The sequence below is a fragment of the Hipposideros armiger genome, unplaced genomic scaffold, assembly GCF_001890085.2.
Source record: "Hipposideros armiger isolate ML-2016 unplaced genomic scaffold, ASM189008v1 scaffold_206, whole genome shotgun sequence".
NCBI lineage: Eukaryota > Metazoa > Chordata > Mammalia > Chiroptera > Hipposideridae > Hipposideros > Hipposideros armiger.
Window position 1 is genome coordinate 701,571 of NW_017731556.1, and position 22,065 is coordinate 723,635.

At 39.4% G+C, this 22,065-nt stretch overlaps 1 protein-coding gene across 1 annotated transcript in view; it reads right to left on the reverse strand.

Moving 5' to 3' along the window:
- Window positions 1-22,065, reverse strand: part of UTRN (utrophin) — a 498,335-nt gene that overhangs the window by 373,688 nt on the left and 102,582 nt on the right. The window contains exons 4-11 of the mRNA XM_019653741.1: window positions 14,435-14,527; window positions 13,154-13,231; window positions 12,687-12,779; window positions 10,135-10,307; window positions 7,661-7,776; window positions 6,822-6,982; window positions 1,221-1,424; window positions 139-320 (exon numbers count right to left, since the gene is read on the reverse strand). Coding sequence (XP_019509286.1) covers window positions 139-320; window positions 1,221-1,424; window positions 6,822-6,982; window positions 7,661-7,776; window positions 10,135-10,307; window positions 12,687-12,779; window positions 13,154-13,231; window positions 14,435-14,527 — 1,100 coding nt within the window. The remainder of the gene's footprint in view (window positions 1-138; window positions 321-1,220; window positions 1,425-6,821; window positions 6,983-7,660; window positions 7,777-10,134; window positions 10,308-12,686; window positions 12,780-13,153; window positions 13,232-14,434; window positions 14,528-22,065) is intronic.

Genomic DNA, 22,065 nt, shown 5'->3' on the forward strand with positions numbered 1-22,065 from the left:
ACATGACAAAAATCATCAACATTTTACAAAACAAGTTCTGTAATTATCTCACGTTCGTAAGCATGCAGACTGTTACTCGCGCTAAACTGGGCAATGCAGTCTAGGAAATTCAGTGTTAATGTCTCTGCTTCCACTCACCGGGACTGTCTGTCCATACTCTCCACCCTCAGGGCCTCCCATCTCGCATTCAGCAGGGTCATCTGTTCCTGAATCTCAAACTCCTCCTCATCTGACAGAGTGCCTTGTGTTATCAGCTGGTTTCCTGCCTGCAGGACACTCCCTACGCTACTCTGGTGTGCAGTCAGCTCCATCATAAAAGCCTAGAAAGGGACATCATAATAATGTGTGAGTTGATCATTGAAAAAAAAAAAGAAAAAAATTTAATAAAATGTTAATGGCTACGTATCAAAGCTACGGGAAAAGGTAGCTATGTAGAGTGCAAATAATATGGACTTCGATGCAACTTTTTAAGCTCTGACTATAGGAAATAAGCAGCTGTATAAAAGGGAATAAATCAAAGAGGACAATAGTACGTTTGATAATACCAGTTATTTTGAAGTAAATGCTGATTATACTGCTGAGAGATTGTGAACATGAAATTATGAGAAAACATAATAAATACACCATGCTCACCCAAGAAGAACTGCTTAAAAAATATAATTTTTATTATTTTCAAACCAGAACAGCAAATAAAACCTATCAATTAACAGGTCACAAAAAAAATTACTTAATAAAAAAAAAATCTCCATATAATCAAATCACTACACAGTAATATAATACATCCTTGAACTAGTAGGAAATTTTCATTATATAAAATTATACAGGAACACTGGATATAACATCGGCTTAATCATACAACAAATAAAAATAATCACGTCCTGGGGAACATTCAAAATATAAAGATTTGGCGTACTGATTAGCGGTTTTGTGTTTTAACTATAACAATACACTTCAGAAACAAGCAGTGCTGTGCACTGGCTTTTGTCAGTGGCTCCACAGAATATACAAGTCACGATAAGATTAAAATCTGAAATCTAATTCCAATGCACAGTTAACCACCCACGCCAACTTTATAACAAAGCCCTATTTCAGTATCACAAGTCCTAAAATATGCCATGTGGAGCAGAATTGAGAAAACAATAACCATCAGGGTAGAGCCTCCGATAAAGGCACAGGCACCATGACAGGTAGACCCTGCTCATCAGCTATAGGTGACTCACTTCATGGGTGGCAAACTGGTCTTTGACTTCTTCAACATCATCAGAAATGTCATCCTGCTCCTGGAAAGTGTCCTCGGCAGAAAGCAGCCAGGTGAGCACTTCCTCCAGGGCTATCTGATAGCTGTCCAGATCCATGTCCACCTCGGTGACCGTGCTGGGCGTTTCAGCGCGGGGGCTCTCATGCTCCTCCTCTGGCACTGGGCTCTACCAAAGCAAAGCCAAGAAAACACCCACAGGCCTCGTGAAGACAAGAAGGTGTTTGACAAAGACACACTGTGGAGAAGCCTCAGGTAGGCATCCCTGTGTCTTAGGCACTCAGCCCACTCTCAGGAGCGGGACGAGGGGGGAGGTTAGCAATGTTGTGAACTGATCAGAAAGCGTTTATTCAATATGATGGGCCGGCAGACGCGCATGGATCCTGTGCTCATGGGGATTCTAACGTCGACGGGAAGAGAGAGCTAACCCACATGAATCATTTCTGGGCAAAAACAAAAGGACTAGTAGCATGTTGTCAATTCCATGGTTCTAATAAGAGATGCTATATGAGTTCAGCAAGGGCTAAAACAGGAACGTTTCATAGAGCACCACCTTGGGCCTTGAAGGGTAAATAGAATTTAAAGAAAAAGAAGTAAAGATTAGAGCTCTGCTTTAATCCTAGTTAAACTGCTTTTACTGAAATGCAGTTTAGCATTTTGTTTTAGACACTGAAAGGCTGCCACACATACAGGCTGTTGTACGGGTGGTATTTTTTTAGAGTCAGTTACCCTCTAATTTACTTGCCCGTCTTTTTTCTTGAAAAGCCCATGCGAATACATTTTTCTCAAGCTCTTTCTAAAAAATGGAACATTTTCTTATATACTTCAGAATCTTACGACCAAATGAACTATCCCATTCATTTATTCCCTTTCAGAGCAAAACTACTTAAAAAAATGAAAAATGTAAACAGAAGTAGTCTCAGAGACAGAGGAAAAACTGAGGTTGCTAGTTGGGAGGAGGTGGGGATGAAGGAGAAGGGGAAGGGACGAGACAACACAAATTGGTAACTACAATCTGGCCACAGGGATAGAAAAGACAGTCTGGGGAATATAATCAATAATGTTGTAGATATTTTTTAGGGGGACAGATGGACTCATGTCTTGTTAGGGAGACCACTTCATAGTCGGTGTAGAGGCCTGACCACTGCACTGTATTTCTGAAGCTGATGTTGAATAATATTATATGTCAACTATAATTATATATACATATAGTCTCGGGACATGGAGTAGAGTGTGGGAATGAAGTCAATGGAATTGTGATAAGCATGATATTGGGGGTGGGAGGGCAGTAGATGGGGGAGGGGGGCTGTTACTTTGTGAGGGGTAAAAAGGATAACTATTGCATTGTTTTGTACACCTGAAACTAATAATAATAAAAAATAAATTTTAAAAAATTTCCTACAGCCTATCATCCACAGTTTTTATGTATTTCAAACATACAAAAATACATAAAGAACAATATAAGAAACACTCATGTACGTAACAGCTACAGTTAGTTAACATTCCCTTTCAGATTTGGATCTGGAGCCCCACCACTCAACTGGAAAGGCTTTTGCTGATGTCACCAATCACCTTCCCACTGACAAAGCCACGTTTCTAGCTTCATCTTCAGGGAGACTATGTAACTAACCAACAACCTAGAACTTTTTTTATAAAAACAGTGCTAGGGAAACACACATACACCAGAACCGTTCCAAGCAAACCCAGAGATCTGGTCACCCTCTGTTTCTCAGTTCCCAGCATTCCACCTGGCTGGCCACGCCCCACCCTCTTGAAGCTCTTCCCCGCTCAGTAACACCACATCGGATTTCCTCTTGGTTCAATAGCATTTGCCAACCTGTAAGTAATGAATCTCCTCAAAATTAAGTCTTGGGCCCTTTCTTCATCTCTCTGTATACTTTGAGTGGTCTCATTCATTCCCACTGGATTTAAAGAACCATCTAGATCCTGCAGACATTTGCTTTTATATTCCTGATCCCAAACTCCTAACTCCTCTGTCCAACTACATTAACATCTTCGTTTCAATGTCATGGGCATATCAAATCAGTCTCTATTTACCCTTTATTTCCCCCCCCAAACCTGTTCCTCCTCAGGCTTTCCCATTTTAGTAAGTGGCTCCTTCGTGCACTTACCACCTCCAGCTAAAAACCTGGGAGCCAGCCTTGGTTTCTCTTTCTTTCACCTCCCACATTTAATATGTAAGCAATTCCTACCTTCAAACTGAATCTCCAATCCATCCAGACCTTCCCATCTCCACAACCACCACCATCTGTCCTCAGGACAATAGCCTGCTAACTGGGGTCTTACTTTCCATCGCCACCCACACTCCTGCCTCTACAATCCACTTCTGACACAGCTGCCAGAATCATCTCTGGAAAATGTAATCACTTCCTAAGACCTCCCCACTTAAAATGTTTCACGGCTTTCTCAATGCTCTTAGGATACAATTTAAAATTCTTAACATAGTTGACAAAAACGCTGTGACAGCAAGAAACTGAGTGAGTGATTGTGAGTGTGTAAGTGTGTGGAGGGTTGGGTTTCAATAGGTTAATCAGGGAAGACTTTTCTGAAAAAGTTCCATTGAAACTGGGGGACAATGGGAAGCTTGCCATGCAGTTAGTGGGAGGAGGAGCATTTCACAGAGAGGAACCCACATGTACAAGAATCTTGGGGAAGGAGACGAAAAAGTCCACCGTGACTGCAGTGCAGTGGCCTGGGATGTATCGCGGAGGTAGGCTGGGTCTTGTAAACTACAAGACAAGATTAGGTCTTTAGTGAGCATGAAGGCTGGAACAGAAAGAAAACACACCCCAGAGACATTTTGGAGGAAGAAACAAACAGACCCAGTAAACTGTAGGCAGGGGCTAAAACTATGAATCAGTGAGCACACAGATGAAACACTGGATAATCAGGAAATAGATGGTGCCCAAGACAGCGAAGGGAAAATGAGTTAAGTTCTGGACCTTAAATTCTGAAACTGTAGACTCAAAATAACCCTGGAGACCACTTAGTACCAAACCTCTATGCCCTAACGAGGATATCTGAGAGCTAGGCAAGTTAGTGAGTAGCCAGCCAAAGGTCACTGAGATAAACACTAGGATCTGTGAGGCAGGAGATGAAAGGAATGATCTAAATGCAAATGTTCAGATGGGAGGAATTAAAACACAAGAGGAAACTTTAGAGTGAGAGATTCATTTAAAGAGAAATGCAGGCATTATTTGCTGACCACCTAACCCTCTACAGCACCGTTTGTAGAAAGAGCAAGAGAAGAGGCCCAGCTATTAGTTAAGTGCTCCTTGCAAAGTAGCAGATGGCAAGCTCTGTCAGAGGAGATGATTAAAACTTGACCACATTTATTTCTTCAATTAACTTAATTCAATCTCTAAGGCACTAATGGAAAGCATGCAAATGAAGAGGTTGATGTTAATACACTTGCTCCTCATCAAACGGCAAAGGCAAAGGATTCTGCAATTCTTATCATGCCACACTGAGCCCTAAACAGAAGTACTCATTTTAACTGCACATCCATCATGAAAGGAAAATGAAATTTTCCTTTTGAAGAGACAATGGCCTTAAACTATAAGAAGTAATATACTCCAGCTTTCTAACAAAAGGAACCCCATCCAATAAAGACGTGATTCTGAAACCAAAAAGCAAACTCAGAAGGTTTTCTGAGCCACTTAAAAGGTGCATCGTTAATGCAGGGTAATAACTATACTACTAGAGGGAAATGGTCTCAGCATTTTTTTAGTCAATTATAAAAAATTACAGGGCAGGCCGAGTGGCACGTTGGTTAAGAACTGGCTTGGGATGCCAGAGGGCCCCGGTTCGGATCCCACATATGAGGGCCAGTGACACTGCCCTCTACAGCTAAGATGCTTAACAACAGCTCGACCTGGAGCTGGGCTGCCGTGAGTCGCCGGCAACGGCATAGGCTGCAGTCCCCTGCTGCAGTGGGTTGCCATAAGCTACCATGTGCAGCTGGCAGCCAGCGTGAGCGGCCAGCAGCCGCCATAAGCGGCCGTCCAGAAGCCGGCGACTGATCTGCCTCACCCGGGAAGAGCGCAATGATGGTGCCAGCTTGGGCCAGTGAAGCGACGTCCTCCACAACTAGACTGAACAAAAAACAACAGCAACTTGTCTGTTCCCCTTCCCCCGATTCCCCAGCACTGTTCCCCTCCCCTAATTCCCCAATAAAATCTTTGAAAAAAAAACAAAAAACTTACAGCTTTTCCTCAGCATCTTTTGATTTTCAAAACTACTAAAAAGAGCCCTAGGTTCACAATCTGGCTCTCTCTTGCCCTCTTTCCCTCAATAAGGTTTTTTGGGGTTTTTTTTTCTATAAATCATGCTATTTTTGAAATGAGCAAATTAAAAGGACTGGTACCTACTACCCCCCAAGAAATCCTAAATAATACGTTTCCTGAACCTTGGAGAAAGAAAAAGAGAAGTTACGCCAATTCAAGATCATTATCATTATATGAGAATTAAGTAACATTTTTTAAAAGGAACTTGTTAAGTGAGAATGAATGATAACACCAAAACAAACTGAGAAGGGAATATTATAATAATAATAGCTGCTGCTTACTGAGTGCTTGTTAATATTATTTTAGAAACTTTGAATTCATTATCTTTATGAAGTGGGTAGTTTTATCCAAATTTTACAGATGAAACTGTGGTTGACAAGGGAAGTAACCAACCCAAAACAAGTATGAACAGGGGTAAAATTTAAGCTTCAACACCCATGCTTTCAGCCTCTCTAAAATGTATTTCATGTTCTGAAATTCATGTGTATCTTTCTTGGTTGCTAAAGTGTTAGACCAAATACTTTTTAAGGTCTCACTCAACTGTTAAGGTTCTCTCATTTTATGAGTTAAGAGGACTAATTAGACTAAAACAGAATTATATGGATTGATTCAAGGCAGGATAATTCAGAAAGAAAAGTTCATGACTTTAGACTTTATATCTCTTGGAAAAAAGAAAAAAAAACTCATTTATATCATAATGAGTGAAAGAAACCATTGTAAGCCTTCAAGTGAAAAACTCACTAAGTAACATATTGTCAATTATTTCTCCTAAATGAAAGGGAAAATAAAGCTTGTATTTTGATAGCCCTTGTGAAAACATAACGGTAAAAATCCTTTTGTTAGAGGCAAAAAGAAAATTAGTACTTAGAAGAAAGCTAGGCTGACATGAGAAAAACCATCTTCAGCACATGATGACAGTAATAAAAGATGGCGACCAAATGATAGAAAAACTTCAGTTCTTAAGCATGTCATGAAGCAGCAGTATGATCACAGCCCTGCACCCTAACTAACTCCAGCTTTATTGTGTGAAATAATATATTTTCCTTCTTAATAAAATCAGTTGAGCCATGGTTTTCCATTACATGCATGTGACAAGTGACAGTGTGCTAACTGATAAACTGAACTTCTGAGGCTAATGTAAGCTGACAAACCAAGATGTTCTCAGGCAAGAAACAAAATCCCCTAGAAGTATTTTTATCTAGTACCTAAGAGAAAAGAAATATGGCAAGTCAAACATTTTAATAAAAATTTACTTGTACCTGTATATTAATTTCTCCTTCTTCACATTCTTTCTTGTATTTCCTTGGGAGTGTCTCTACTTCACGGATGGCATCTATAGTGACTTGCTGAGGTAGCACCTCAAACAAAGACGTTAAATACATAATTATGGATTTCTTGTCAGGAAGCTGAACAGCAACGTCTGAAAGTGGAAGAAAATAAGGAACGGCTTAAATTAGATGTCCAAAAATATGTGAATTGCTCAATAGTAGATATAAAATCCTTAGTACCCATAGATAATACATTTATATAATCTTGGCAATACATAGCTCAGTAAGTTTCTATTTCATATGTGAGACATAGGCAAAGACAGTTACTTATCTTTGTTCAGTATCCCATGTCTTAAAATTCTTCCCTAAAAGCTTCCCCCAAAGGCTCAGAGACAAGCTACCATTTAAGATAATGACACCGATTTTATTTATATTATAATGAAAATAAGTCTAGACTTCAACTCCACAACACTTGTAACTAAAATTTTCATATCATATGCAAAAAGCTTACATAAAAATGCATTTTGATGAAGTAAACCAAATACTGAATTGTTTATCCAATAATTACATTTTCCTAAAACTTTAAATCTTATACTGGTATCGAATAGCTATTCTCCAATGATGTAATTCAATTTCTTCCTAAAGGATCCTACAAATTGTTAGGTACAAAAGTACTAATAACTTGTCTGCAATAAAACGACTTGCACCATGCTTCAAAACGAAAAACACTATTCAATTCTCATAGTTCCTCCTAAAAAGAAAAACACTGATTTTCAAGTATTCAAAATTGTAAAGGAAAATCAAGGTTGAAACTAAATACTGAACAGTACCTTCCGGATCCAACAGCTTTTCAATTCCCAAATAATTTTGAGCCTTGCTGAAGGCATGTTCAAGTCTCTCAATTGGGGACATTTTGACAACTCTATCCCAGCTGAAGAGATCAGGTCTGAAATATCACCATGCAAATAAAATGCAATGAAGATGAAATATGTGGAAACACAGTGGTCATTCTTATAATCTAATACATTTCAGTTTTGGATTTTATTTGTGAGTTTAAATTAAAAGCTGAATTTTATATCTCAAAGACTTGTCAAATATATAATATTTTAAAGTAACTTATAAATATGAAAACAACAGATGAAACATTCTAAGTTTTTGTGTCAGTTAAACATGCCACTTAAAATTTCTGGAGTAATCACTAAAAGACTAGAAACAGTATATAATATTTCCCAAATAGTAAAAGAACAAAGGGGGGGGCGGGGGAGGGACCTGCCAATATAAGAAAAGAAAGAAAAAAGATACAGAAAAGGTAAGAGAAATGAAAAGCTCAAAAGAATTGGTAAAAATGAACCTAAATACATCAATTATCACAATCAATGTTAATGGACTAATTCTCCAATTAAAACACCAAGATTAGCAGAGTAGAAAATCCAGCTTTAATATGCTCACAGGATACTCCTAAAACAAAGGACCTGAGAGAATTCTCCTGCAGTCACCCTCCTCCATATTACTATTGTCTAGTATTTGATTTTTATCCTGATTTTCTTTTAATCCCACAAACTGGACATTACTGTTGCTTTGACTTACTCAAAAGTTGATTTTTTTTTTCACTGTATCTGTTCTTGCATCTTAGACCCACCTAACCTATCTTCTGGGATTTGGTCCCTTCCACTCCCACCCCAGTTCCCTCTCTGACTTCATCTCCTATTATTCCCCCTACTCATGGCACTGCACCCACTGGCCTTCCACAAGCCAGGTACCTCCTCCCCTCTTGCCAGATATATTTTGCTTCAGCATGTTTACCACTTCTTTATGCTATACAACTCACATTTTATTTTTTTTAATTAATATTATTTATTGTCTGCTCCCCTCTGTTTGAACGTAAACTCAGACAGGGATTTTTGCCTGTTTTATTCTCTGTGTACGTCCTGTGCCTAACACAGAGAAGGCACTGCACACATACTTATTAAATCAATTAAGTAATCAACGAAAAAAAGTTTTGGCTAACATTCAAGTTTTATGACAATATCTCTTAACCAACTAGGAACAAAGGGTAACCTCCCTAAACTGATAAAGGAGAAGTGACAGAAGACTGGGTTTGGGGGTTGTTTAACCAGATAAAAAGGATATCAAAAAAGCCACAGCAAATGTCATTCTTATGCTATAACAATAAAATCACTCCCTTCATTATCAAGAAGGAAACTTTCTGCTCGTTATTACCAATTGAAATCAACATTGTATTGAAGGACAAGATACAAATGAAGGGAAAAGAAATGAGAAGAAAAGAGAAAAAAAACTATTATAATTCATGGACAGCCTGTTAAAAAAATTTGTTTTAGTCTACAGACACAAATTTAAAATTTGTAAAAATTTAACAAGCTTCCAGATCTAAGCTGTAGGAAAGTCAACTATATTTTTATAGACCAGCAAAGAACACATAGGAAACAAAACTTGATATAATAAATAATTTAAAATAGTAAAAAAACATATAATAAATTTTGCCTTCACATTGAAATCCTTGCTTCATCTGAAATTTATTTGTAGGTATGGTGAGGAAAAGATGCAATTTAATTATTTACTTACGGGTAGCCAATTGTGCCATACCATCTATTAATCGAAAATATCGGTTCAGTTGTATGTCAGGATAGAGCTATCTGAGCTCTTTATTCTGTTAGCTTGAAGTATATGAAACTGCCATTCTTATATGTCAAATAGAGTCAAATATTAACAACTTCATATGGTTCAGCCTATAGTTACATTAGTGTATTCATAGTACTACATAGTCTTAATTAATACAGTTGCATAATTAGTTTTGGTTTCTGTTTGAGAATTACTTCAGCCTGGTTCTTCTTCTTCATGAGTGTACTGATTCTTCTAGGACCTTTGGTCTATCATATAATTAGAATCTGTTTACCAGGTTCATGAAAGAAAATCATTTTCTATATTTAATTGGGATTACATTAAATTTAGAGAACTTTCCTTTTGGTATGAGATTGAAAACTAACACAATTCTTTAGACATATTACTGCTTAATGCTGAATGAGTGGGATTGAACTGTGTGGATCATTTTATAGTGTTTAACTCATAAAGATGTAGAAGGAACCATAGACGCTGCAAGTCCTACAGAAATAAAGGCGTGATGGGTTTTCTTCCATGATCTTTCTTTTCTTAATGTTCTGGTAGAGCGTGTGCAGAGAGGAGAGTGCTGGTAGTGGGCAAAGGGCTTTGGGAGAAGTAGTAAGGGAGGAGCAGAGAGGGAGACACAAATTTGGAAAGCCCACGTCTGAGTCGAGTCATGTCTCACTTATGTCGGTGGAGCACTGCGTTGAAGGCGAGCCCATCCGTCCAGCTGGTGGTGAAGTTCAGGACATTGACCTGGCTGTACGGCCTGGTGGACTGGCGCACCCAGCTCAGCAGGATCTTCTCGCTGTTCGTCTGCTGCAGGTCTGACATGATATCCTTCATGACATCCTTGACCTGTGTAAGAGAAACCATGCCTGCCCATAACTTAAAGCAGTTACTGGAATCAAGTCCTTGAATAAGGACTATTACATTAATTAACCATTAAGGATAAGGTCATTGGTATTCCTTTTATGTCAAATTTTCCTCTAAACACTAGAAAGATAAATGCATTTTTAACCGGGATTATTTTGGGATACTAGGATTGGGAGGTAATTTTGACACCTTTCGTACACATGGTATTTTCTGTATCTTAAGCAATACTTATATTAGGTTTGGTTACAACATTACTTTACTTTCATAGTCTAAAAAAGTAATACTAAAATAGTAATATTTTAATACTATATATTTACAAAGACCTTTTAATAGAAACAAAACTTAGTTTGTATTTTCTACAAAAACGAGGATGCAAGGAAGAACTTTTGACTGCCTACAAAATCAAAGACTGCTGTGCCTTTCCTAACGGCGGTAACAATTATAATCAAGAACTAATATTTTACATTATTAGTCTAAAGTAATACATGTGTTTTAAGTATGTGCTCAAAGAATGATGTGGACATATCAAAAGGAAACAAGAGCTGATTTAAGATGAATCACATGGACCAAATATAGGACAATATGAACATCAAAATAAATAATAATAGTAAAAAAATTATACCCTATTAAATAAGTAAAAATCCCTGACTGTACACTGATATATGATGTATGTTCGTATGGATGGATGGATGGATGGATGGATGAATAGAAGATAGATAGATGATAGGTAGGTAGGTAGGTAGGTAGATAGATAGATAGATAGATAGATAGATAGATAGAAAGATAGATAGAAAGAAAGAAACAAGAGATAAGGGAAAGCTGTTCCTTACAAGTAGAAAGCCGAGTAATAAAATAAAATGTAGAAGGAATGATGAAATTAGAACATCACAATTTGCCAAGCATCATAACAGTAACTGGTCAGATAAGAATTATGAATGGATCTTAAAATTAATGAACAAAGATTCGATAAGTAGCTTACAGTTTAAGTATGTCCCACAAGATACTTTTTAACAACAAGTCACATTACAGTGGAGACACCTGCAGGTACATGACCCAAATGATGAAAATTAACACTGCCAGAAGAAATCTAATGGACATCAGGTGCTTCCTGATGTGGTACACTGAGAACTCAACACCACTTTTGTGGCATTCCTGATAAAAATAAGTAAATTGAATCTAATCATGAGAAAGTATCAGCCAAACCAACATGGAGGGTCAACCTACAAAATAATTGTTCAGTATTCTTCAAAAATGGCTTTCCAAATTTGAAACATAAAGAAAGAATCTAGGGCGGCCCGTTAGCTCAGTTGGTTAGAGCGCAGTGCTCGTAACACCAAAGTTGCCAGTTCGATCCCCACATGGGCCACTGAGCTGCGCCCTCCACAACTAGATTGAAACAACTACTTGACTTGGAGTGTGGAGAAAACGCTGTCCCCAATTAAAAAAGAAAGAAATAATTTTTAAAAAGAGAGAGAGAGAGAGAGAGAGAGAGAGAGGGAGGGAGGGAGGGAGGAAGGAAGGAAGGAAGGAAGGAAGGAAGGAAGGAAGGAAGGAAGGAAGGAACTATTCCTGGTTAAAGAAGACTAAAAAGATAGTAAATGGATTGTAAATATTAATATTATATTATGCATTTTGTTATGATATTAATATTATATTGCAGTTATATAAGAGAATTCCTTCTTTTTAGGATAAAGATTTGTTTAGAAAATTCACACTGATGTATTTAGGCAAAGAAAAAGGGAGAGAACAAAGAAATATAGACAACTGTTAATATTTGGGGAATCTGAGTCAAAGGTATCTGGGAATTCTTTGAGCTATTTTTTTCAACTAAAATTATGTCAATTTTTAAACTGAATATTAAAAAACGATACTATTTTTCTATGCCGGAAAAATGGAGCAATCAGTCTCTTCCATTCCAAATTGCTATGAGTTGAATTGTGTTCCCCCCAAAATTCATATTTTGAATGAAGTCCTAACCCCCAGTACCTCATAATCTGAATGTATTTGGAGACAGGGTCTTTAAAGAGGTAATTAAGGCAAACTGAGAGCATATCGGGGAGGGGATAAATCCAGTATCACTGGTATCTTGGTATAAGAAGATCAGATTAGGATATGGACGCACAGAGGGAAGACCATGTGAGGACACGGAGAAGACGGACGTGTGCAAGCCAAGGAGAGAGGCCTCAGAAGAAACCAACCCAGCTGACATCTTGATCTCAGATTTCTCCAGAACTGTGAGAAAATGAATTTCTGTTATGGAAGCCACTCAGTTTGTGGTACTTTATGAGGGCGGCCCTAAGAAACTAATACACAAATGATCCATTTCCAATTCCTATTAAGAAGTAACTGAAAATTCCCCACCTGCCAGTGCAGAATGATGCTCCAAAGCAACCCCAGAGTCAGTTTGTGATTTCCATCTACGATGTCAGTTCCTCCGATGTTCACTAAATCCACCTGTGAACACGAAAACGGGACTTTTAAGACAATTTCTCCACAGAAGCCCAGGGTTTTGGTTTTGGGCACCTTTGGAGAGCAATGCAAGTGCATGACGAGAGACATTTCCTTTTAGGGAATCAGGGAAGCCTAAATCTCACAAATGTATGATTTATACACTAGATCAATAAAGCAATCAGAAAACGCATGACTATTTCTTCACTCATAGAAAAGGTTCAATACTTCTCGTAAGAAAAATATTTCCAAAAATTAGTTGAGGCCAATGCACAGAGCAGGCAGCTGGTTTCACAGTGAATGAGTGAAGGAATGAATGATTTTCACAATGAATCACTGGGGGGCACCAAAGGCCCCCAAAAGTCACATGACAAACTTACATTGTTCTGGTGTAAAACCTGCAGCACTCTGTTGACATTGTTTAAAGCATGGACCCTTGTAGAACCACGTTCCTTTGGCTGGAAAACAAAACACAAAATCAGACGAGACAGTCCCTCCACATCCTCAGACACTGACTGAGACGAGCAGAGAACAGCATTGGTGCCCGCAGCTCTGGCTGCTTTCTCAGGCCATGTGGGGGCCAGTGTCGACAGAACGCAAACTCCCTCACCAACATCGTAAGATATTAGTTCCCTCGCTTGTCTGTACACTGGAACCTCCCAGGGCGCTTCCAGAAATACCAATGCCTCTATCTGACCCCACCCCCAAAGACCGTGACTTAGTGAGTCTGGGGTGTAGGTCAGGGTCTGGAACTTAGAGATTTCCCCGGTGATTCTAATGTGCAAAAGTTTGGGGGTCAAGCTTCTTTTATCTAAATCGGTCTGGATGCAGAGAGATTTAGAAGTCATGTCACTCCCATACTGCACTGGTATGGACAGAGAAGGAGGCGATTCAGAAGCTCTATCCCAGGTTCCAGCTAGCATTACAAGGGCCCACTGGGAAGGCAGGAATCGCCACCTGGGGAAAGGTGATCGGGGCAGCTTCTTTCTGCCTCACGGGCCAGGGAATCTTATCTGAGAGGGATCAGCCTCTCCAGCAGGGTCTACCCACCATCTGGAATGCAAAAGGGAGAGTGTGACAACCCTCAGTTTGGCAAGGAAGGGATTCATCTCCGGGAGTGCATCTCTCTATGCCTGTTATGGTAATTCTACCGCTGGTGTTCAAGTTTGTACCCACAAAACGTATCCTCTTCATTAGCAGAGTTATTTCTGTGGGGAACTACAGTATCTTGCATGTAAAATAACAGAGTGGAATTTGATGAAGAAACAAACTCAAAGAAAATACTGAAAACCTGAATAAAAATAGATGTCACAGTTTTTAACAACCTTGTGTCAATTTTTGTAAAATAACATTTTACTGTGTTTGTCTCTATACTGTCTACTATTCAAAACCTTATGTCCTCTTTACACATCCATTCTTCTTTGTACATCTCTACTGGGCTGTCTGAGAGCAATAAACGTTTAAGGTTAATTTTTATCTTTGATAAAAATGGAGCCTTCAAGAAAGCCTAAATATTGCTCTATCAAAGAATTTGTTAAAAAACTCTTTTTTCATATTCCTATTTCAGCCTTTACATTGCAAGTACCCACAGCGAGTCTTCAGGTATCAATAATGATCAGAGACAGACAATCCATTAAGCTGGTTCTCAAACATTCTCTCACCAGTGATGTTCCTGTGAGGCCTTCTAGAAGATCCAATAGCTTCCTTCCATCCTTGAGGTCTGTGAACATATCACTGATGGGTGGTTTCCCACTCTATATAAGAAACAGTGAAACACCAGTTAATTCAGTAGCTGAAATTCCATACATGCCTGAAACAAATAAAGGGTTTCATTTGTTTCTAATTAAAAATTCTAGATGATCAGCAGACTAGTCCAGTTTGCCTTGTATGGAAAGAACAAGTACAAATACAGAGAACTTTGAAATCTCCTAAGAAATGTGTTAAGCTGAAAGATTTAAATTGTATTATTTATTAGAAAGGGAGCAAATAAAACTATGGTTAATGTCAACACGACTTGATGATGGAATACATTCCTGAAAAGAAATGATGAAAAGATGTATTACAAATATAAATGAGTAACGACACCTGGGTACAGAGGCCAATGAAAAGTGTATGGATTCTTACTCCATAACTGCCCTTGACATTCATGGTATGATGATGTCTTTCTACACTTCCATTATGGAAGCAGGTCATTTCATCATCAATTTCAGCTCTCTGGTGCTAGGTCTATATTTCTAGCTATTAATTTCTGAATGATTAAGACACTTTGGGCTCTGTGCCGAAGCCCAGTACCCAGTCCAGTATTTTGAATGACAAAGCTTATAGAACTCTTAAACTTTCATCCCTGACCGATAAATAGCATCAGCTTCCACCGATAAACATACTCTAGTGTCTGAAACCAGAAGATCACACTCCTTCCAGGCAGACACTGACCTGTCTGTGTGTGTGACATCTGACGGTTATGTGCAACAGGCCAATTACCTCACAGAAAATCAGGAAGCTGAGTTTTCACTGTAGTTTGGCCATTAATTTACTGGAGAACCTAAATCAGCTACTTAACCTCTTTTCAAATCACAGGTTATAGCAAAGATCGAATAATTAATACTATGTGAAAATGTCCAGAAAACTATAAAGCACAAAGTAATAAATATTGTATCCTTATGTTATATCAAATTATTCCCTTCCAATATGAAATCTCCACAGAGATTAATAGTCCTAGGTCCTGTAGATAATAAACACATTTTATAACCAATAACTATTTTATCTTCTTCCCTTCTCACTTTATAAAAAAACAGAAATAGTCATATGAAGCAAAATTTTACTCTGAGCTTGAAATGGAGGAGGGGAAAGGGAGCCATCCTGAGGTTTCCTGAAGTTTGGCATTTATTTCTTCTTTTCCTCTCCTCCTGATTCATTGCGTTTTTAATTAAGTATAATATATAGTCAGCTAATGATTTCTAACATGTGGCTTTTCCATAGTCCATATATTCTAAATGAGGGGAAGTATGGTAAAGTTTTCATCACAGACTCAGTAAAGAATAAACTATAACTTATTTGTATCAGAAACAAAGCTGCTTTTCTCTTCCCGGTTGCCATTTTCGTGAGCAGCGATGGTATCAGGGACACACAGATTCTCTCCACAGATTGCAATAACAGATTCACATGATGTGGGAGACATGTTCCGGAGGCAGAAGTCCTTCAGGAGGCAGAGCAAAGGGACACTTCCCTACCTGCTGTCCATGAAAGCACAGGGGCAAGTGGCCCTGGTCATCTGCTGCCTCTGGCCTTCCCCTCTCTAAACCAACCAAGCACCACTTCAGAAAACAGCCACCACATAACCACATTCCCTTTCAGAGAGATCTGACCAGCTCTGGTCTTAGAGCGAAAAGACAAGAATAGAGGTCAAGTTCATGGGAGACGCAAATGGGGCTATCTAAGCACAGAAAGGATCTTAAGAAACACTGATGATGACAAGGACAGCTAAATAATGTCCAGGCAGCATTTAACCCTTCTCAAATCCATTATCCATTTTCTAAAAATAAACAAAATAGCATAAAACAGCAGAATGTAAAATAAAGTCCATGTAAAGATTAGTGCATATTACAAAGAATCAGGAATGCCCATCAATGACCTCGCTGCACACAAGACGCCTCTTACCTGCAATATCACTTTGGGCAACACACTTGGCCTTTCTGTGTCTATTTGCTCATCTATTAAAAACTAGAATGACAGACGCTCAATAAATAGCTGATATCATCATTCATGTCACTAGCACAACTTTAATATTTCTACTGTCATAAAGGTGCCATAAAATTTCAATGCTATCTGAAAAGATGAATAAAATGAATAAGCACTCCTTCATCCGACAAAGGACTGTAAAAACAGGCTGTGAACCCGAGTCCATGTTGGTGTCAGTTCATAGAGAAAGACCTTCCCAGTCCTGAATTCACTAATATGACAAGCAGTAGGGATACCTCCCATTCAAAAATAATGAACGTGATGCTACAGGAGCACACCTGTGCTTCAGGTATGCGCCATGAGACAGGGCGTAATGCAGACTCACTGGGTTGCTCCTTAAGCTCTGCCACTGCTCAAAGGTGAAGTAGGAAAGAGGCAGTAAGAGGGAGCATGCATTCTTTCTGGATGAGACACTCTTTCACTTGTTTACTGAGCAACAAATTTGGAGAAAGTCTCCCTGTGGAGCATTCAGTTGAAACAAAGATGACCGAGACACAGTCCTGTCTTTCTAGAAGTCAGTCATCACTCATGCAAGGATAACCAATGACTTTATTTTCTTTGAAAACAAAAGCAAAAACCCTACAGTAACAACAAATCTTCCTTCATTCTGTTTCAAAATTTCAGATAAATATTGATGACAATCAGTAAAAAATGTATTTCATGCTGTGTCCCCTTCTCCCAACACTCTCCCACCCCACTCCTAGAGGAGGTGTTCTCAGGATGTACTCCCAGCTGGTACCCTCCACATACACCTTCAGGATGGCCAAAGAGAGGAAAACACAGCCAGCCTGTGAATCTCCGCCCTGACAGAGTGAAGGAAGTTACCTGGGCTCATACAAATCCAAAACTGCGATTTAAAATTTACACAGAAAACACAGTAGCACCACACGCATGGCCAATCACTACCAAATGCTACATATCCCTGCCAAATACAACTTAGGAACGTCCCAGAGATGAACAGAAAGAACCAGTCTGTGCCAAAGAGCAAGTTCCACCCACAACCCGGGACAGTAACACCTGTAGGTGTGGTGATTCATGCTTTGCGCCCTAGAGCGGCAGTCAGAAAACTTTTGTAAAGGCTCAGAGAGCACCTAAGTTTAGGCGTTGCTGGCCAGGTGGGCTCTACTGAAATTACTCTTTGAAACTACTCTACCCTGTTGTAACTTGAAAGCAGTCACAGACGTTACATAAACAAATACGCTGATCAGAATGACTGTGTTCCAATAAAACTTTATTTGTGGGCTCTGACATTTGAATTTCATAACATGTCCATATGTCACAAACTATTATTCTTCTTTTGATTTTTTGCAACCATCTAAAAACATAAAAACCATTCTTAGCTCACAGGCCATCCAAAACCAGAGTGGAAACGTAAAATGTTCTTCAACAAGTGAGTGGCAGAACCAGGATCGAACACAACAAAATTCGGTTCCAAATCCATGTTCTCACAGTCTGTGTTAAACTGCTATTAAAATTATGAGGGCACAGGGCTGTAACACACAGGGCAGGAAAGATCTAATCTGTTAGGTGGGAGTGGGGCAGAACAGAAAGGGTTGTAGTCAACGACTTCCCAAAGAAGTCAATAAGATACGTGCACATCGCATTTATATGAACTCTAAATGAAGACTATTTTTTTCCAGAGCACACAGCTTTAAAGCATATCTGGTGCTTTGGTATCATAGGCTCTGACCATGGGATCCACCCTGAGCAACAGTCTGAAAATGTCAGAAGTCAACATTTAATTTAAAAAAAAACACTGATTCATCCTGACAGTTAAGCTCTTATTTAGATTTTTAATTCTTTGCAAAGACTTATTTGCAGAGATTTCTCTGAGAGGGAGAATACAGTTTAATAATTCAATCAGACAAATATTTGGTGAATTCCTCCTTTGTGCCTGGTCCTGCAGAAATGCCAAATTCATGCCACCCTCCCCATTCCACAAGAGAGGATTTCCATAGTTTTCCAATAAACACAGAGTAATACAAATGAACAGTCTTGAACTTAAGAGGGCAGATAAGCCTCGGGCTACATTAAAACTTAAAAAATAAAAAGGCAATATAATATGAGTCCAGATGACAGACACTGCAGGTGACTGGCTTTGGCTGCCCCCCCCCTCTCCCCCCTTTTTCCCTGTACTTCTTTGCACTCTCATAACAGCAGTTCTAAAACCACAATTGTGACAACAGGGACCTGCATTAATCCCTGCAGCTGGAACACTGACACTCCTGGATATAAGTGTCAGGGGACAGAAGTAAATGTCATCACAATGCATGAGGAGCAGCTGGGGTCTGTGGGAGGGCAGGGGCTGCAAATACATGTGACATGTACACGTGATGGTACCACAGAATGAAGGAAAGCTGACGGGCCCCACCATGCCTGGAGAATCAGCCGGCTCTCAAGGCTAAAAGAAACCGCCAGTGCTTAGTTCCAGCTCACGGTGGCATGTGGGGATTCCAGCCCATTGTTGCTAGGACTTCTGGCATTTTTCAAAAGAAGCTGGGAATCTGAATTTATACGTGTAATGGCCTGATATCTGTCACTTTCTGAAACATTGAGGCAGATAAACAAATCATGTCTACAAGCATGCCAGATCATAGGGTGACTGATTAGCAATCTCTGCAGAGGGCACAACCACACATGGGTGAAGTATAGATGAGTCAACAGTGAGTCTCTGAGAAATTAAGAAACACTGTGGGAAGGACACGCGCGCGCGCGCACACACACACACACACACACACACCCCATTCCCTGGCAGGGGAACATAATTGAATGCACAATACCAGCAGTCATGATACTTGCTAAGCAAAAAAAAAAAGGAATCATGCCAGATTACTTCCCTGTCACTGAGTCCCCACCTCTCATTTCTACCTCCAAAAACACATCCTCCCCATCATGGCTGCTCCCACTCTAGTCCACGCCTCCAGTACTAGGCTAACTGATCTCTTTGCTTCTGCATAAGAGTCAGAACAACCCTGATTTTACGGTGCAGATCACGTCATGGCCCTGTTTTAACCTAACAGACTCCCGTTAGAGGCGAACACAATCCAAACTCCAAACAAAAGATCCTATGTGATCTGGTCCCCATCCTCTCCCTAATCTGATACTGTAATATTCTCCACTCGTCCTCAGTACTCCCAAAACATAATTATTTCCATCATAGGTCAAGTTTTTCAGCAACAGTAGTAGTAGTAATAGGGGGGAAAAAACCCCTATAAACGATTGAATAAGCAAGGAAAATTCAGAAAGTGCAGTTTGGAGTTCTTCACAGGGTGAAGGGCTAATTCTTTGTACCGACAACAAACCAACCAGAGGTGAAGTTGGGATATGGATTTTCCATTTGGAAAACTGACCAGTGCCTCTTCGTGGTGTGCTGTGATGACACTGACCAGTCAGGCTGACACTTGCAGTCCTTGCTTTCAAGGCACTCAGAATCTAAACACAAGTAAACACAATGAGGACCCACCAAACATGGTCAGCACATCAACAGGGACTCATGAACTAGCTTGGTTCTGCCAAATTTGTACAGAAGCAGACTCTGTCCAGTGATTTATCTAATCCCATTACAAGCAATCAAGTGAGAACTGTGTATAATAAGTGTGAAAAGATACGTCTTGAAATGTTTTTACAATTAACATGTCTGATGATGGTATCTTACAAACAAATAATAAACATGAGTCCTCTGACACTGTTTGGCTATTCTGATATTTATTTATGCTCTGTCTATTTACAAAAGAGGATTCAAGGCGGCCCATGCAATTCACTTACTATCCCCACTATTTACAGTGTGTGTATATATCTCATATATACATACACATATGCATGTACTGCAGTATATACACCATAATGTATCTGCATTCTTTTCAGATTAATCCAAGATTAATCTGATGCCACCATCAAATGAAAAATGCCCCAGCTACTGATAGCATATTGTAAGCTCTATAAACACACTGTCTTTTTTTTTTTATTTGAGTGATTGTTTTTGGCAAGGGGTTGGCTATTTTAAAAATTCAAAAAGAAATCAGTAATTCAATTTAATATTTCTTTTAATATTTTTAGACTCAGAATCTTGAATTTATGAATCCCAAATCTCAGCACTGACACAAATGTAGCACCCTGCTTGGCCCTTGTAATTCTTCATTTTCTTTGAAATCAATACTGCATCAGTGAGGGCACGATGTCCAATCCCATTTTGGTTGATTACAGTGCATCTACTTGTAAGTATATATTTTTAGCATTTTACAACAGAGAAATGTTATAGTTTCTCCTTGATAGTAGAATTAATAGGGGCTAAAAAATTTTTTTCTTTGGATTTATTCTATTACCTATATTTCTGTAATGTGTATTATTATGTAAATAAATAATAGATATTTAAAAATGAGATCTCTAGTCGAGATTAAGTAAACAGATAAAATTAGGTTTATCACAATTTTGAAGTGTGTAGCTTAACCAAGGAAATGAAGACTGTATCATCTTCAGCGTGTACTTTGTGACAACCCCATGGTGGAAGGGCGAAGGCAGCGAGGCTTTTGACGAAAAGCAGAATGCACGCTACGAAACGCCCACAGAGGTCTTCAGCCCCTCGCAGCCCCTCGACAAGGAAAACCAGCCGGATGTGCTAGTCACTGAAAGAATTAGTGCACGCACAGCTCTCTGCCATCCTCTTTAAGAATCATGATGGTCACCAGAAGATCTTAAGAGCTAAACAAGAGTCCATTTAGAAGCTTGCTTGGAAGGGAAGGAGGGGGGAGAGAGGGAGAGAGAGAGAGAGAGAGGGAGAGAGAGAGAGGGAGAGAAAGAGACAAGAGAAACAAATGGCTCAGGTAATCACACTAGCACCACACAATACCTATAGAGCAATGATTTATGCAGCGTTCACATGGGAATCAAATCAATGAATGTGCATTTACCTGAAAAATCACAAGATACTATAAAACACAAGCTAAACCCAGTAATATCTTTCAGAGCATCAGAGGTCATACAGCAAGCAACAGAATTTTTACTCTGATTTCGGTAAGCCAAGTCACTGAGATAGTGCTGATAAAACTGGGGTGATCAGGAACCACATGTGGGGCTCACACACCTGGCAGTCAGAGGTAGGGTCACATGTATATTCCATGGCCAAACAACCAGGTAAGGTCTGCAGGCTGAATAAACCCCACTCCACAGGCACATCAGGCAGCTCTGCAGGCAGACTCGGGAGATAACAGCTCATCCCACATATGCACAACTGGCAAAGCGGTGGAAATGTATGAAGGGGCGGTTCCTCAAATGATAGGCTTCCGTTATGCAAGGCAGTGTGGAGGTTCCTCAAAAAATTAAGAATAGAATTACCATATGACCCAGCAATCTCTCTCCTGGGTATCTACCCAATAAATCTGAAACATTTATCCATAAAGGTAAATGTGCTCTGATGTTCACTGCAGCTTTATGTATGGTGGCCAAGACATGAAAACAACCAGTGTCCTTTGATAGATGATTAGATAAAGGAGATGTGGCCAACAGGTGGCGGGATGGCTCAGCTAAAAAAAAAAAAGATAAAGGAGATGTGGCATAT